The sequence below is a fragment of the Lycium ferocissimum genome, chromosome 7 (genome assembly GCF_029784015.1).
Source record: "Lycium ferocissimum isolate CSIRO_LF1 chromosome 7, AGI_CSIRO_Lferr_CH_V1, whole genome shotgun sequence".
In the NCBI taxonomy this organism is placed as follows: domain Eukaryota; kingdom Viridiplantae; phylum Streptophyta; class Magnoliopsida; order Solanales; family Solanaceae; genus Lycium; species Lycium ferocissimum.
In genome coordinates this window covers 19,168,467-19,186,617 of record NC_081348.1, presented here as the reverse complement: position 1 = coordinate 19,186,617, position 18,151 = coordinate 19,168,467, and the positions used below count along the sequence as shown (strand labels likewise).

The window sequence follows — 18,151 nt, the reverse complement described above, 5'->3', positions numbered from 1 at the left end:
TATTTTTATTTTTTTAATCATAAACTTTGATTCAAGAATTATAATTCTCTTGTATTCCTACTAAGTTCAAGATTCTCTACAAAGTGGTGTAATTATTTTGGCAAGGAAGTGATATTGGTGGCAAGGAGAATTCATTGGAAAAAGGTAAGAATTTCTTGTTTCTTTTATGTTATAGAAGATTTATGGATGTTAGAGTGAATGACGTTGAATGGAAATCATGAAAATTATGGTGTGTGCATGCATGGCCGTGTGGTGTGTGTGTGTGTTGTGGCCGTGTAGTGCCTATCAATAAGATGTTATTGAATTTGTTTATATGTTAATTGTGTTGTTATGGTATTAGGAAGTTAATGGAAGGTTAATGGTTCTTGTTGTCATGGAAAATATGTTGTAAGGTTGTTGTAGGAAAATATGCAACTTTAGTTGTTCATTAAATATAAGAATGAAGTCGTTAAGATGCAAAATATAATTGTTGTTAATGAAATTGGAAGACAAAAACGTGTTATGGAAGTTTATGTTGAAAGTTGGAAGCTTTGGATGAATTATGGTTTCGGTGAAACTTTCGTATGATTTGTGAAATAATGTGAAATGCTTCCGAATTGCGTTTGCATGGTCTTGAATTAGTAAATGAATATGGAAATGTTGATATTAGCTTGAAAGTGTGAAGTTGGAGTCGAAGTTGTTACGTTATGAAGAAAGAGGGACTATTTGTGTTATAGTGTGTTTTATTGAAGATTGATGTTGCTAGTGTTGTTATTGGTTGGTTGCAGGAAGAGAAAAACTCTATCCTTCTCGGGCTCCAAACCCAAATTTGAAGGATAATAGTTCATTTTTTTACTTTCACTTTATTCACGGATAACAAGAAAGGGCCAAGAATGAATCTCTAAAGACTTATAACTTACAATTGGTAATTGTGACCATTTGGCATGGAAATGAAGAACGAAGAGGATTTGAGTTTAAATGAGCAAATAAGACGTCCAGAGAGAGGTATGTAAAGCTATTCCTTTCCTTCTCTGGCATGTCTAAAACTAACAGTTTGGATTTGAGCCTTGGGTTATTTTCAAGAAATCCAAGTACATTTGAGTACTATTCATTCAATGTGATTGAATTAGGATCTTCATATCTTGTTGGAAAAATGCTCAAACATCTATAACTTGTATAAATGTAATTGAATTGCCTTGAAACTTTCATAAATGACTCCACTAAGTTCTATAATATATCTTGTGGAGTAATAACGTTCTAAAAAGATTATCGCTTCGGTTCTTTAAAAAAAAAAAAAAAAATACTCGTAACTTCCTCGCACTTGTCGGACCTGACTCGAAACTTGTTTACCAGGCTTTTTAGGTGTCGGTTCCAAACGTGAGTTTGATTTTCTTTTTTTTCAAAACCACTCCGGGGAAGTGCGATATCTTATTATATAAGACTCTAATTTAAACCACTCCGAAGGAGATAGATTTTACGATTTCATTCCACCTGAAATGTTTTATGTCTCATTCCACAACGTAGCTTATTATTATTATTATTATTATTATTATTATTATTATTATTATTATTATTATTATTATTATTATTATTATTATTATTATTATTATTATGCCCGAAGGGGCTGGGATTATTATTATGTCACGAGTGGCATGCCGAAGGGCGGGGCCGGGGGTAGCTCGTATGTCACGAGTGGCATGCCCGGGTGGGGCTAGGAATATTTACTCATCAAATATTATTGAAGAACGAAAAATTGCAAAGTACAATTTGAAAAGCATATTTAATTGAAGAACCAAAAATTTCATCCACAAAGTACAAAAAAAGCACAATGAAATACATTGAAAAATATATCAAGTTCATCCCTCTCTATTTCGCAGACGTTGTTCTCTTGTGGCATCTTTTAATTATTGAGCACTTGTTTTTCCTCCCTTTTACACGTCCTTTGGGCTTCAAAGATTTTGCGATGCCAGGGATACACTTTATTATCTTCCTTCCAAGTTGGTTTGGCTGCCTATCACACTCTTCGACATCAACATCATGATCATTCGTATCCATTGAATGATCACCCATGCTCTCATTTTGCATTGAATTTGCATCCAACGGTTGTTGTGGCTATGGTGTGGGTGGGGCGAGGGGGTGCGACAAATGTTGACGTTATTTTAGAGACCTCGAAACAATTTATTCTCAAAATAGGCCTACAACCATCAACAAACATCAAGCATATACAACACCACATGTTTATCATTCGTTATAATATTAATTGTTCCCCGATTAAGAGATTAATCATATAACTAATGCGCAAATTATATGTCATAATCTTCCCCGAGTTTGTCCTATTTAGAATATTTATTCATTATTATAATTTTGCATGTTACCAATACTGATATAGTTAGATTGCTCATTTGAAGTTTCAAATCCAACATTTTGGGGTCTCCAAATATAACCCATGTAATCACCACTATAATAACTATTCTCCAATGATACCATGAATAATATAATAGACTATCGATATGGTCTATAATTGGTCGACCCCTAGACTTAGAACAGTACCAAATTCAGATAAAAAAAAATAGGAGGGATACGGCTCTTTTAATGGAGAATTGACTCCACAAGAGAATTAGAACAAAAAAAACGAACTCCACTACCAGTAGATGCGGACGGAATTGGCACCTGATAATTGAGCTTTGACAACAATGGTGAAAATAATTAGAGCTTCTTTTCAATGATTTCTAAGAGATTTAAGTTACAATGACTGAAGTGGTGAAGAAATCCGTCGATTTGGTTTTTTTGCATAAAAAGCTTCTAGCCTTTGGTATATAACGGAATCGAAAAAGTGCAGAAATGTGGAGCAACGAGCTTTTGGAGGGAGGGAACAAAAAAATTTGGGCTGCTAAATTGGGCTAATTAAATGTTGGTGGTTAGGGGCTATTTTAGAACTTTTTAAAATTTTGGGTATAAGAGTAACAACATGGGAGACTTCATTTGATGATGTTATAAATAGTGACCCTTTAGCTAATTTTTTTAGACTTATGGCCTTTTGCTAAAATAAGTATTGAGAGTGGTCTTTTAGCAAACTCCCCTAGTAAATTAGGTCCCTAATTATTGAGATTCTAAAAACATGTGATTCCGGGCCTATGACAGGATATATGAGTCTGACGTAATATCCATAGTACGATATGGTCCTTGTCTCTTGTGTCATGTGTGGGTTATATTTTGCTGTTTGGCTTATCATTTTTCCGTAAAATAAGAGGAGGAGATTATCAAAAGAAAAAGTGACCAATAGGTGATGTGGGGGTTAAAAAAAATATTTTTTTGGCACCGCCAACTGATATAACATAATAGATCAAATTTTTTCATTTTTAATTAGAGTCTTCGTTTTAAGCTTGGAAATAGAGAAATCAAAGCAGAGAGTGATTTTCCCTTAATGTACCTTAACGCAGATTAAATTGGATTAATCGAGTTAGTATCAAATGGTTAAAGAAAAAGATAAATGTTCATGGAGGGTGTCGGCAAGGTTGAAAAATAATTATGCTAGCATGTGCCACAATAGAACATTGCAATTGAGCACGTGAAATAATTGGTTAATTCAGTTCTAGCTCAAATTGAAGAGCAGGTAACCCGGCTATATAGGTGTCTTAGAGATTCGAGAAAACAATAAACAAAGTATGATTAATACATACATCAACCAACTCAACCCTAATGCAGAGTATTTTTTGGGTACACTGCACATGTAACAGAAATTATGGAGGTTATTGAAGTAACATGGATGAGCTAATAATACATAATTTGAATTAAATACATGTGATGTATTTTTCTCTCTCAACAACATATATGTAGGAAATTAGACTAAAACATAGAAAAACATAATAAAATAAGAAAAAGAGACATTAACATTAATGACAAGCAGTACTAGTAACTTAACCTAATCGCTTAACAACTTTGTGCCAATTTTGTAAGCAAGAAAAGCTTCCACTGATCCAAATTTAACCTTATCATCTGAAAGAAAGTCATACACAGATTCTGTATTCCACCAGTTCATATTAGCAGGCTTGTTCACCCAAAACCTTCTTAGCCAATTTCAACACATCACAATTTTTTGTAATGTCACCATAACCCTTTTCTCTAGCCTTAACTCTCAAATCAACAAACCTGCTAATCTTTAAATAAAAATCCTTCTCCAACTTCTTGGACACATCCTCAATGCCTACACCAACAACTATTGTTTTGTCATCAGAAAAAAGTCTCAAGAGAGACGTCGGGCCAGGGGCGGATGCAGTAAGAGGCCAGAGTGTTCACCCGAACACCCTGAATAAAAAATTACAGTGTATATTTAGGGTAAATTTTCTGTGTTCATGTACATATATTAACTTTTGAACACTCTGAACATATATTATAGTGTATATTTAGGTCCAGTTATTTTTCTGAACACCCTGAGTGAAAATCACGATCCGCCACCGCGTTGGGGGACTATACTTTTGATTGTAATCGTGATCTCTTGGAGTTTTGGTTTCATAGAAAAGGATGTGATTATCAACACATATTTGTAGTAGCTCGAAGGGGTTTTTTGACATGTGATTTGGCCAATTTGTTGCCCACTTAAATGTGTTTCTCCTGTAGTTATCACTGCGATCAGCCACGAGACTTATGATTAGGATTTTTTTTTGTTTCTTTTTTCTAGCTTGAAGATTTTTTATCCAATTGTTGACTGGTGAGTCGTCTCTAAAATTTAAATATCTTCCATGATATAAAGTCTCCAATGTGATTGTTTTATTGTCGACTCCTCGTATAGTGGTTGTGTAACTATACTCGTCTTGATCATCATGTTGTAAACTAATCTCCATGGCTCTAATTAAAGTCCCGATCGATATGGTGGCTTTCACAGTTTTTTGTTTTTGTTTTGTGAGAGGTGGCAGTATGACGCTATATATAAAACCACGAAGACCCTGTGTAATTTCGTTGGCCTTTTTTTTCACCTTTTAGAAAATTATTTCACAATAGAAAAAACAATCATTTAATTATTCTTCTAATATTTAAAAATTATATTCCTAAACTTTAGGACTTTCTCCCAACCTTTTAGGTTTAGGATTCCTTTTTCCACCGACTACGTGAAAATGTTTCAGTCACTTTCAATTTCTTTTAGATGAGTCCTTTTATTCCTTTGATATTGGAAGTGGGCATTTTGAATTTGTAGTGTTATAGTTGGAAACAAATTGTAAGGAAGAGACAATAAAAAAGAAGGGAAAATTAAGGGCAAGAAGAATTCTTCCATTAGGGGTCTAACTAAAATTGCAATGGAAATTTTACCTTATTAGTATTTTACTTTATATGTAACGAATTTTCAGAAATTTATAAATCCTTTGAAAAAAAATATTGGCATGCCTCTAATTAATATAAGTGAATATTTTTAACAAAGCTTGTCATCTTCTAGGTTAAATAGGATTGACGGGCTTGTTGGATCCAGATCCATTATTGCTGAGGCCTCTAGTTGTGCTCGGCCCAAACCTCTAATCAAACGGGCAATTTGCAGGATTGGCCTTCACTGGGAATGGTCTTTAATTTTTGTTCCTCAAAATGGTGGTCTTTAATTTTTGTACTTCGCCAAAAATCTCTTGGTCTCGGGTTCGAACTCCCGCTCAGTCAAAATTTTTTTAAAAATTCGCAAGGTAGAATTTTGCAAAATTATGCCTTAAGGCGCGAATCCAAACATCTGCCTTGCGAAAGTTCCTTCTTTTTTTTACTGAGATGGAGTTCAAACCCAGAATATCGGGGTATTAGGCGAAGGATAAAAATTAAAGACCACCAATTTGAAGGAAAAAAATTAAAGACCACCCCAAATGAAGGCCAATCCGCGCAAAAAAAAAAAAAAAAAGCAAAAAGCAATCTAACATAACGGAGCGGTTTCAACCGGAACCCCGGCCCAACCAATCCCATCATAATACTTTGAGCTCCTTGATGAAGAGAGGTTTTTACACGGATTAACCTTCAAATGCACTGGTTTTTAATTTTTGCTCTGCGAAAATATAGACCTACTTCGCTTGGCATAAATTTAGCAACATTTTTATCTTCGAAAACAGTTATGTGGCATAAGTTGTGTAGTATTTTTCAAATTATGTTGAGTGTTGAAAGGTTTGCCTTTTCCGACATAACTTATGTGGATGTTATGAAACATATGCCGAGCGACATAGAAACTTATGCCGTTTTTTAGATTATGCTGCAAGTTTTGCCTTGTCGCAAAAGTGTTGAAGGCCAAATATTAAAGACAACAAATTTGAGGGACGAAAATTAAATTTTTGTGCGTGGATTGCCCTTCAAAGGCACTGGTCTTTAATTTTTGTCCTTCGCCTAATACCCCGAGGTTCTGAGTTCGAACCTCAGCTCAATAAAAATAAATAAAAAATAAAAAAATCACAAGGCAGAGGTTTGAATTCGCAAGACATAGTTTCAAACTCTACCTCAGGCATGCAAAACTTTGCCTGATGCCTAACTTTGGCTCGAATAGGCCTAACTTTATTACGAAACTCTGCCTGACTGACCCGGGATTCGAACCCTAAACCTCATGGTATTAGGCGAAGGATAAATATTAAAGACCACCAATTTGAGGGACAAAAATTAAAGACCAGTGCCTTTGAAGGATAATCGTGCCAAAGCTCATGACCCAAGGATAAGTCCAACTCCCAGCCGGGTCTGATCCGCATCCATATTTGAAGCTCCAAACTCCATTTGGACCTATACTATCTCCTACTTTACTTGATACTTCTCTTCTCGGAATGATCTCAAAAGTCAAAACAATGAATGAGAGATATGAGAAGAAAAGAGTTCACTAATCGTCAACAAGCCAACTACATTTAATTGTCATCCTACTTTGCTCTTCGGGGTATGAGATGGTGTGCGAACTCTTAAACCACCTCAAAAAAAAAAAAAAAAAAAAAAAAAAAAAATTCATTCCCTTGATATTTGAGTCATGAAGAACTTGTTTCATTCTCTAGCAAAAAGGTAGTTTTGATTATTATATTGACAACTAATTAATATATGGACTCGAGAAACTTAATCCATCCATCAAAATATATAGGATTACTAATTAATAATAATTTCTTAAGTATAAGTCTGAGATAAAATTCATGGAACAGCTAAACATTAATATTATTTCATGCAAAATTTATCCACTGTTTGGCTTGGAAGGAGAGAAAACTTCAGGAATGTTCATTTATTTCACTTCTCTTCCCTAGTTTCCAAACAAGGGTGAAGAATGAAAGCACATGCAGCATATGCATAGAGACATCTGCGCCAAAAGACTACCAACAAATACTACTCTTAATAGATGACAAGGGCTTCTTCAGAAAATTTTGCTTATTAAATTTAAGTGGTGAGTTATCAAAAAGAATATCTATGTCTTGCGATTAACGAACTTCCAAATTCGAATAAATATTCTCCACAAGTGCTAGCAAACAGGGGATATATCTTAACATGCCTAATCTGGAGGCTACTTTGGATTAACAAACTTCTTAGAAATCAGAGCATGACACCAATATCTGTTGTTCATAACTGCACATAGGAGGTTGGACCAATTTATTTCAAATATCAGAATCGGTGCTACTAAAGCTCAATCAAATTCTAATGATAGAGATGCAAATGAAATGCGTCGCATTAATCTTTAGTCACATGAATACTTGTTATACTGCAATAATATAACTAAACACTATTGCCTTGGCACCAAAAGCAAAGGTTTCGATAATATATGAACTTATCTGGAATAACTCGATATAGCTTCAGTTGTCAAGATCATGAAAAGTTGGGTTAACTTCAAGTTGAGCAGCGAATTTCTCAAGGATCTCTTTCAGTAAAACCAAGAATTCGTCCTTCTCTGATGTTCCATCGGTGTTTTCATCTTCTATATCAAGTAATACGACATCATATAGAAGAATCACCACTTCATCATTCTTCAGAGGTGGCAAGCCCAATGATGCTCCATTTTTCTCGAGATAATGCCGAATGACATCTTTTTTACTTAAACTATCTTTCTTTTCCTGCATTATCTTCTCTACTGTTTCACTTAGTTGCTTTTCATCAGCCAAAATCTGCATCACATGACCAGTTGAACAGATTAGAACAAACAGGGGAGAAAGTTACATAGATCCACCGGGATTATGGAAATCTCCCATTAGAAAATCTAAACCACTGGTAATGCCCATTATTCAACCAAGCTGCAGAGAAATCCAGCTTAGCTCAAAGGAACTACAGTTACTGCTCTTGTACATACTCTTTTATCCATGTTTGAAGTTTATTTTTTCATATAGAGATATCTAACTGTAGGAAAACACAAATCTTATATTAAATATTACCTCAATTTTTTATGTAGATCATCATTTGTCCTATAGGGTGTGTTTGGGATGAAGGAAAATGTTCTCCATGTAAAATGTGTTCTTGGACAACAAGTGAGTTTCTTACCTATTTTCTAGTGTTTGATAAGTAAGCAAATAAAAATATTATCCCAAGAGCATTTATATGTAAACTAGAAAAACACTATGGGGATGGAATGGGGTGGGGAGTGGGGGTTCGGAGGTGGCGGGGTGAGATGGTCAAGGGGTGAGGGTTGGGGGCTTTGGGTGGGGTGGGAGGAGACAATGAACTTGGAATGTCACTTATGCAACTTGTTTTCCCTATTTCCATTAGAGAAGTCATTTTTCTCATTTTTAAGGAACTTGTTTTCCTAGAGAAATATTAACATAAACATATTTGACCAAAATTAACTTGACCACTGAAAGTCAGATGTGGGAAGGAATCACAGGACATGGAGTAAAAGTCTAAATTTACCAAAGGTAAGTCAATTAGTTCTATTGACTTCGAGGATCAACCACAAGTCTGAAATGTTTCTCTCTTATGACATGCATTTCTTATGTCTTAATTTATTGGAAGTACATATCAGTACATACCTTCATCTTACTCACCAAGCTATTTGAACATTAAAAATGCTGACCAGGAAGATATAAAGAGGAAATGAAGTGCCATGTTAACAAAATGTGCATGGATCATAATGAATAAAGCCTATGTTTCCTTCAATAGACATTGAGCTACAAAAAAAAATGAGTCAAGTAGCTACCTTTCTTAATTTGGAACCATTATTGATCTTCATTTTCTGCAGTACAACCACAGGCTTCTCAGCAAGAATATCTGCCAGTTCCTGAAGCACAGGTTGAAGTAGATGGGCAAATTGTGCTTGCCCCAATTCATCCTCTCCTTCAGCTCCATGCCTCTTTAAAATGTCACTTAATAGAGGAAACTCTGCTCAACAACACATCTAGAAATTAGCACAGAAATAGGCTGTCAAGAAATTTTTATTAAGCTGCACAGAAATCAGCTGCCAAAGTTACGATTCCAATCTTTTCGGATCGGACTAAAAAGGGAAGCAGTGGCGGAGCTAGATCTTTCGGCAAGGGTGTGCAAACTTCAAAGAAGTAAATCGTGGTTGCGGAAAAAAAACCCCGTGAATGGGTGCACCAATTTTTTAAAATAAAATTACATACTATTTAACTAAATCATAAGGAAAACATGTAATAGAACTACCAATCGTATAAATCAAAGCTAATATAAAAAAGGCAGAATAGTCTGGTAGACCCCCGTACTTGTCCAGTTTTGTCATGCCGGTGTTCGTACTTACGAATTTGTCAACCAAACCCCTCTACCCTTCAAAATTGAGCATTTTAAACCCCACTCATCCTATGTGGCATTTTTGAAGGGAGTGCGTGTGATACACTCGTTTAAAGAGCGTGAGACTTGTTAAAAAGGCACCAACAACCATTTTTTTGGTGTCATCTTCTTCCCCAATGTTCATCCTCCATTGTTGAACAAAAATAAGCTTTTTCTTGGCTTTTTTTTCCTCTCTCTCTCTCTCCAATTCTTTCTGTCCAATTCTTTCTCCCTTCGCCTATCTTCTTTGTTTGTTTCTTCTCTCAAATATCTTTATCATGAATATAGAATCCTCTGGCCAATAATCCAAATTTTCTTTATTAATTCAATTATATGACCTTTGTAGAAGGAAAACCCATCAAAATTATCAAAAATACCAACAAATAAAAAATGGGTCAATCAAAAGATCCTCAAAAATCACCACACCTCAAAATTAACCCATAAAGGATTTTCAAGTAGAAATTATGCATCTTTTACCCATTAGTACTTTCAAAAGATTTGAGTTTTTTTGAGAAAATTTAGCCTCAAATTTTAAAAATCAAACAAGGAAAGATTTTTTTCCAAATTAGTAAAAAAAAGAAGAAGAAAACAGTGATTATCCCACTTTTCTATATGGACAAAAATGGACCACCAAATTTCTTCTCCACCACCTAACGCCTTCAGCCATGGAAATGGACCATCAAACTTCTTCTCCCTCCATCTTCAAACTGCTGCCTCCTCTTTCACCATCTTTCCCGTCCTCATCCTTAGTTTCTACCACCACCTGAATCTCATCCCTCCGTAAATCATTGTCAAAGAACATCAAGATTGTTCACACAAAAGTAAAGATTGAGTTAAGCAAAAGTGGAAGGACATATCAAAACCCATTTGAAGTCAAAGCTTGAATCTGAAAATTTGGATTTCGCTGGAGCATTTGACTTCGAGATCTGAAGTATTATTTGATTCTTAAGTTAATATTGTGATTGCATTTTGATTTAAAAAATTTCTAAACCCTAAAATCCAATAAAGAAGATTATGACAAACAAAACAAAAAGGAAATGAAGAAGATAATATAAATAAACTAAAAAGAGGTGAAGAACTTATCACTGATTGGAAATTTTTCAATGGCAGTGAAATCTACAAAAAATCGTGAAGAAGAAAGGAGGACCCCCGGGGGGGGGGGGGGGTGGGTGGATGCAGGAGAGAAGAAGATGAAGAAAGAAAAAATGTTTTGTGAAATGAAGTTGTGGAGGTTTAATTTAATTTTCCACATTTCATTTCCTACGTGGCATTAAAAATGGAATCCAATGTGTAGTCAGTTGTATTACACGCATTGTGAGTGAGCTTAAAAAGTGTTTAAAATGCTCTGTTTTAAAGAGCAGAGGGGTTTAGCTGGCAAACTCGTAAGTACAAACACCGGCATGACAAAACTGGACAAGTACAGGGGTCTCCCAGACTATTCCGCCTATAAAAAAGTCAACTAAAGAAAGTTGACTAGTGAAAATTCATAAAAATAATACGTATAAATCAAAACTAACATATAGAAGTTAACAAAAGGGTAATCAAAGAAGACAGTGAAGGTGTTGAAGATTTAATTAAATAAAGCTACTATGTTAGTTTTAATAATTTAAAGTTTTAATTGAGACAGTCATAATATTTAACATATTTAGAGAAGAGAAATCAAAGGTACATAAACTTGAAAAAACTCGAATATTTTACGCACAAAATTATATAGAAGAAGACTTAAAGTTGCTGAAAACTTCCAAAAAGGATTAAGCTCCTAACAAAGACATAAACGAATAATACTTCTATGATGACTATATGTATATAGTACAAAAGGGTAAATAGAGATAAAGGTTGACTGAAAATAAAGAAAAATTAAGGTTGATAAGAATATGAGAGACTTTCAAAGAATAAAAAGGGACGAAAGAGAGAATAGGGAGAGAGATAATCATTGAAAATTAGGGACCTTTATGTTTCACTTGTCAATTAATTTTAAACAAGCAAAACTGCCTTGAAAAAGGCTCATGATGTAATGAGCGCAGGTTGGATCTCAAGACACGAGACACAAAGCATTTCTGCACACCCTTCACCGCTGGACTAAAAGTTGTGTTTGTGTCAAGGGTGTGCAATTTTCTATATGTCCTAATATTTAATAGAATTTGACCTATATACACCGTATAATTTTCCGGCGAAGGGTGTTCACGTGACCACCCTTACATGGCTGTAGCTCCGCCCCTGAAGGGAGGAATACCAAAAAAGATGGAAAAGAGGGAGTAGTTCAAATGACTATGAAACAGTTGGGTTCAGAAAAAACAAATAATATCATGATATTAGATTCTTACACCAAACACTAAGGAGAAACAATGATCTCTATGAAAGATTCTTATTCAAATTCTATAGATCACATGCCTCTCAGTTGAAGTCTTTGAATCTCTAATGAAGCGTAATAAACAGTATGGAACCTCAAGGCAGAAATACACCTTATGGGAAGAAAAACACATAGCATTTATATGTATAAGATGGTTCCCGGACCTTATAAGGGTGAAATATATAATTACCATTTCATTTGACTTTTGAATAGTCAGTGCATTGAGATGTAGCTAACTTCTAATGGGTTATGCATTGAAATTCAAATATTTATCATTAAGAATAATACAGAAATTATTAGAAGAATATGGACACAGATTTAATTTCTTAAAGTTAACTTAAACATTACAAATCAACTAGTGATTATTTAAATTATATGGAGTTATCTCTACTATGGAGATAGTATACGACTTATACTTATACTGTAGCTCCAAGTTTCTATCCTTCCCAGAATAATGAAATCAGATGAAACTGTACGATTCAAAGACATATATGATTAGGCTTGAATTCGGTGCACAGGATATCAACTGCAGAATGAAGGGTGTCTTGGATCAAATGTGAAGCTGCTAACGATGCTTAACAGTTATGGTGATGGGTGATATATAAGAGAGCAGCAGTAAGAAGCAGAGAGATCAAAGAAATACCTGATTATTTTTAAATAAAAACCCTATTTTGCCATCAAACTCAATGGATGGGTAAGTTGTTCCCTCTATGATGTCAAAGCGTTTAGTTTCCATATTAATAAAAAGTTAAGGGGCAAAAAGTCGAAAGCTATGGGTTGAGGGGTTTTGTGGCATTTTCTCCTAAGAAATAATATTTGCAGAATTTTGCATATGCAGAAACATAAAATGTCAAATGAAGATACATACGAGAAGGGGTTTTGTGAAGCTTCATCATTTGAACACATCTTTTTTTTTTTTTTGATAAAAGTCATTTGAATGCATTTAATAATATCCAGCAATGCTAGGGAATGTACAGTGTTTGGTGCTTCTTAGGGAGGAGGGGAGTAAACCTGAAAGAGGAGGAATTCCCATTTCAACACCCATGTGAAAGAGAGCATCCTGTATTTGATTTCTTTTGATCTTTCCTCTATCTTCTGTGTCTAAATCTGTGAAAAGATTCTCAGCCAACATGGCAAAGTCATCTTCATCTTCCAAAAATATTTGAAGAGTTTTTCCATCCAAAATTGCAACGACTATAGGATCATCTGAACATGCGAATAAGAAATCAGTATGTTTTTCATATCTAGTTAAATTGGATCACTGATCGAATGACAGAAAGTCAAGTATGGCACTTAAATACCCAACCCAGCGTAGAACAATGCAAAAAGACACCAATAACATACATAGCCTATTTCAAAGAGCATGAAATTCATATAGTCAAGGTTTGAGCATGTTTATCTTGCATAAATTGTAAGGTCATTCAAGACATTATCCTCTTTCTGAATTTGCAATATTTAGTTCAACTTCATCCAAAAAAATTGCAATGTTTAGTTCAAATAGAACTACTTAGTTCTTTTAACAGCTACTTGACTTACAGTCTCCATAGTAAGAAGCTTTATGAAAGTGCAACTACTTGAAAGGTTGTCACTGCAAACCAGTTGGGAGGTGAACAAGTTCTAAAAGCATTTTCCAACCTATTTATAACAAAATAACAACAACAGCAGCATATCGCTCGTAATTAATAACTGGGGGCTTCAGTGAGACCGTCAGTTCACCAATTCATTATGTGGGAGAATTGAGAGTGCAGGATTCTATTCAGACTTTATGCCAATAAGAGCTTGGCTTTTAAATAAAACAAATTTTATAATGGTTATTTCTAACCATCATCAGACAGTATGTTTTCATCTCGTTCATTAACAAATGAAATGTTACAATCAATATTACAATCAGCTTGCTTGAAGTTTTCATCATAGCTTTAAGAAAAGCATGAAATGATTAGTTGCATGACTTTTCAATTGCATGACTTTTCAATGGCAAAAGATCTCTTTCATCAAACTTTATATGATCATGCACAGCACAATTTTCTGAATGGCCTAAATAGTGGGTTTTATCCGAACTCATGCGAGCCACCTACATCTGTTCAGGAAACAGACCTAGAAAAGTTTTCAGCAAGTTTCCAGGATTTACTACCCTTCAGAAAAGCTCAAAAACAATCTGCTCCTTATTTCATGCTACACTTTACTGGTAGCACTAATAACAAACTATATTAGCTAAGTTCTAGTAGAATGGAGACGTTAATACTCCTGATCTCCACGTCCAACACCCCTTCCGCTCCGAAAAGAAAATGAAATAAGAAAACAGGAAAAGGAAAATGTCTATTTGGTTCAAAATGGTCCTTTTTCTGGAAGACTGTCTAGAAAATTAAACATGCTTCTGAAGTACTGCTAGTAGCTGAAGAATACCAACAAGTATCATCGAAAATTCACCACTCTGAGGAGCTCAACAACAAAGTATAAGATTGTAATAACATGATGGATGTACAAATACTGGTGCGCATGATATAATCTAAGGCGTTTGTACTACATCAATAAAGCTTATTATCACTTGGCCTCGGATTTTGTATCTCAGCTTAACTAGAAAAATACCAATCAACTACACCTCAATCTCAAACTAGCTGGGGTTGACTATATGAATCCTCTGTTAAAAAGCCCATATCATTCCAATACTAACCTAGGAGTTCCCTAAAACTTGAGATTCTCTAAATCTTACATTTGGATACCAATATACAGGATTATGTCTTTCCCTGTTAAATAATAAATATAGTTAAACAAGGCAAAAAAGGGTTCTCTGCTAAGCCGAGGTTTTGGCGAGGAGAGTAAGACTTCATCATTGTAGTAACTCTAAATAAGTGAATAGACTGAAGGTCTTACAGAATTCTAGAAACAGGCAAATTAATCATAGTTCGCCTTGGTGGGTTTACAAAGTTGAGCAAACACAAAATGCCCACGCCCCTCACCGCTACCGCAACCATTACTAAGAAAACATGCTTGAAGGATGATTTAGCAGAGCTATCCAACTGCTAGTATTACCTAAACTTTTCAGATGTAAGAAATTGTAGATAATCTGATCATCTAATTGCTCAAGCAAAACCAAAAATATATAACCTCTTCAATTTCATCCTCACTGTGCTCTTTAAAATGATACTTTGAACTTCAATTGCATGTAATTATCAGATTCTTTATCCATCACACTTTAAATTAGCTACAGAAGTGGAACCAAAAGATTCTAACTTTACACTTTCTAGTAGCCATGCATATTCACTATTAAGATTGCCGGAAAAAAAAAAAAGTTCACAAATTCTATTACTTTGTTTTGGTGTGGAGTAGCTTTTAGTTCCCCATAGAGACAAATGTACTAATTTATGTCCACTTTACCTTGACTTGTCAATTGGACCCCAAGCAATGATATACAACAATCATACTGGTAGGCAAGAGGCACTGGACTGAAGCAAACGTTGATCCCACGCTACTAAGCAGGAATAGAAATGTGCACTCTTTTCCTTAGAAAGAAGAAAATACATTGAAACAAAATAAAGATAAATGAAACAGTATCAGCATCAAAAAGAGAAGACTACCAAAATTTTAGCTTCTTGGCTTTCTAAAGTGAAGGGAAGTTTACATGAAAAGAAAATGAAGCAATGAGACACTGCTTTGCAAAACAAATACACCCATTTTATTAGCATTTCTTTCTTAAATTAAATCCGAATCAACAAGCGTTTTTACTTTCAATGAAAGAATATAAATTTTGACATCTGTAAAGGAATACAGAGTAGAACAAAAACATACAGCAGTACCGGCAAATAATACAGGAATATAATTCAAAGTCCACATCCGCTTCTAAGTGAGCTAACAAAATTAATACAATATCACCATTTGATGAACAAAAAGCAAAACTTAGTCAGTTTTGAATACTTTAAGGTTTTTTAGACTAAATCGGACATAAATTGCTTCTCTTTTGACAATAAAATTTAAATACTAAAACTACACAAACAGGCTTAATGTGATCTCTTCCCAGTGAAGTTGAAGACACAAGAAAGTGAAAGTTTTTGCTAAAGATTACTACTTTCTCCGACTAAAGTGAAAATGGCCTAAAAGTTATGGGACGGAGGGGATCCCCGAAATTCTGACTTGACAAATATAGCACTTACTCTGTTTCAATTTGTTTGTCTTACTTTCCTTTTTACTCCGTTTAACAAAGAATGTATCTCTCCTTTTTTTACAACTCTTCAATTCCAAATTTCCACAGCATGTTTAAGATCACAAGATTAAAGGCTATTTTGATATATGCTACATATATTTAGTTTAAGACCACAAAATACAAAAGTACTCTTTACTTAATTATACTCCGTGCCAACTCAAAACCAGACAAACAAATTGAAATAGAGGTAGTATCTAATTTTATCTGATCTTTTGATCAATTACCAATAATTTCATGCTAGTAAAATTTATATATAACAAATATAAAAGTAGTTCTGAACAAGTCAACAAACTTACCTTGAAGCTGATTGGCAATGGCATCGACGTAATTCCTGAGCAAAGACGGTACATTTTCAGGATCAACCTCTTCACATCGGAATTCCACGTCATCGGTAACGCCGATGCGGTTAAGAGCAGCCAACTTGACAGTATCCGGCAATGAGAAGCCGAAAAGTGATTCTGATACTTTAGATTCTGCGAAATCGAGAACCTGAGCACCGGTGACTGAACTGCAGGCCGGTGACGGTAACGTTAAGTTGACGGCTCTGAGTTGTGTTCCGTCCAAAACCGTTAATCCTCCGTCTGACATTTTTCGTTTAATGAGAGTGTGAGAGAGAGAGAGAGAGTTTTTCAGAAGTGTTGAATTGGCGGAGAGTAAAAGAAACGTAAACGCGTTGTAAAGTGCCTTTGCTTGGAAAATGGAGGAAAGGGTGGTCAATACACTGTATTTCCCTTTTAAGTATTCTGACGTGGCACGCTTTTATTTAGGACCCGTTTGGCCGTAAGAATTATTCACTTTTTTTCGGAAAACTTTTTTCACTTTTTTCAAAAATCAATGTTTGGCCATGAAAATTTCAAATACAGCTTAAAGTTATATTTACGTGCCGTTTGGCCATGAAAATTATTCACTTTTTTCCGAAATTTTTTTTTCACTTTTTTCCGGAATCAGCGTTTGGCCATGAAAATTCCGAATACAACTTGAAGTTGTATTTCGGAATACCAAAAATTCAAAAAACTTTTTTTTTTTAAAAAATCACTTTTTTCACTTTTTTACAATTACATTTCACCAAAAACTACAATTTCAAAAACTATGGTCAAACACAACTCCAACTCCAAAATTCCAAAAAAAAAAAGTGAATTTTTTTTTTTTGGTATCTATGGACAAACGGGGCCTTAAAATTTGAAAAACAACCAAAATCTTATTTTTCACTTTTTTCACAACCAAAAACTTGTTGAAAAGTACATTTCAACAACAAATTATTATTTGCAAAAATTATGGCCAAACACAACTCCAACTCTAACTTCAAAAATTTCAAAGAAAGTGAATTTTTTTTTTTTTTTTTGTTTCTATGGCCAAACGCCTACTAAGACATTTTTCCATAATCCAAGAAAATTATGGGTACTAACGAATTATAAGGGTGGAAAGGGATGGAAAAGTCTTCCTAATAGTAGCGAAAAAAATGAAAGAGATAAATATCACTAGGTCTCCTAAAAATCGAAAAAAACGAACCAAACCGATAGCAACTAAACCGATGAATACGTATTATATTTGGTTTGGTTTTAATAATTAAAAAACCGACTAAAATGGGATAGTTATGATTTTAACCAAAAACTTACCCAAATCGACTCATGAACCCCCTAGTTGTATCTCTCAAGAACAAGACAGAAGGCCTGTTAGAATAATTTAGTAGTCAGGGGCGGACCTATATATAAATTCGTGGTGTTCTAGCACCCGTTAAACCCGACGTAGATTAGATATAGTTATCTAAGAAATATATAAAATTTGGGTATGAACATTAAAAAAGCACCCTGGAAACTAATAAGACAGTTGGATGCTCTGGTTCTCAGGCGGAACTTTAAAGGCTTGGATGGCTGGGACGTCCTGTGTTCGAACCTCTGCTTAGCGTTTCAATTTTAGTAATCATAATATTAATTGCAGTT

General features: G+C 34.6%; 1 protein-coding gene across 1 annotated transcript; it reads right to left on the bottom strand.

Moving 5' to 3' along the window:
- Positions 1-7,573: 7,573 nt before the first annotated feature.
- On the bottom strand, positions 7,574-16,829 carry LOC132063632 (uncharacterized). The gene is made up of 4 exons (XM_059456283.1): positions 16,508-16,829; positions 13,025-13,219; positions 9,077-9,258; positions 7,574-8,054 (listed from the first exon to the last, which is right to left on the bottom strand). Exons 1-4 carry the CDS (start codon positions 16,797-16,799, stop codon positions 7,746-7,748), a joined length of 978 nt encoding a protein of 325 aa, XP_059312266.1. The 5' UTR covers positions 16,800-16,829; the 3' UTR covers positions 7,574-7,745.
- Between the last annotated feature and the right edge of the window lie 1,322 nt (positions 16,830-18,151).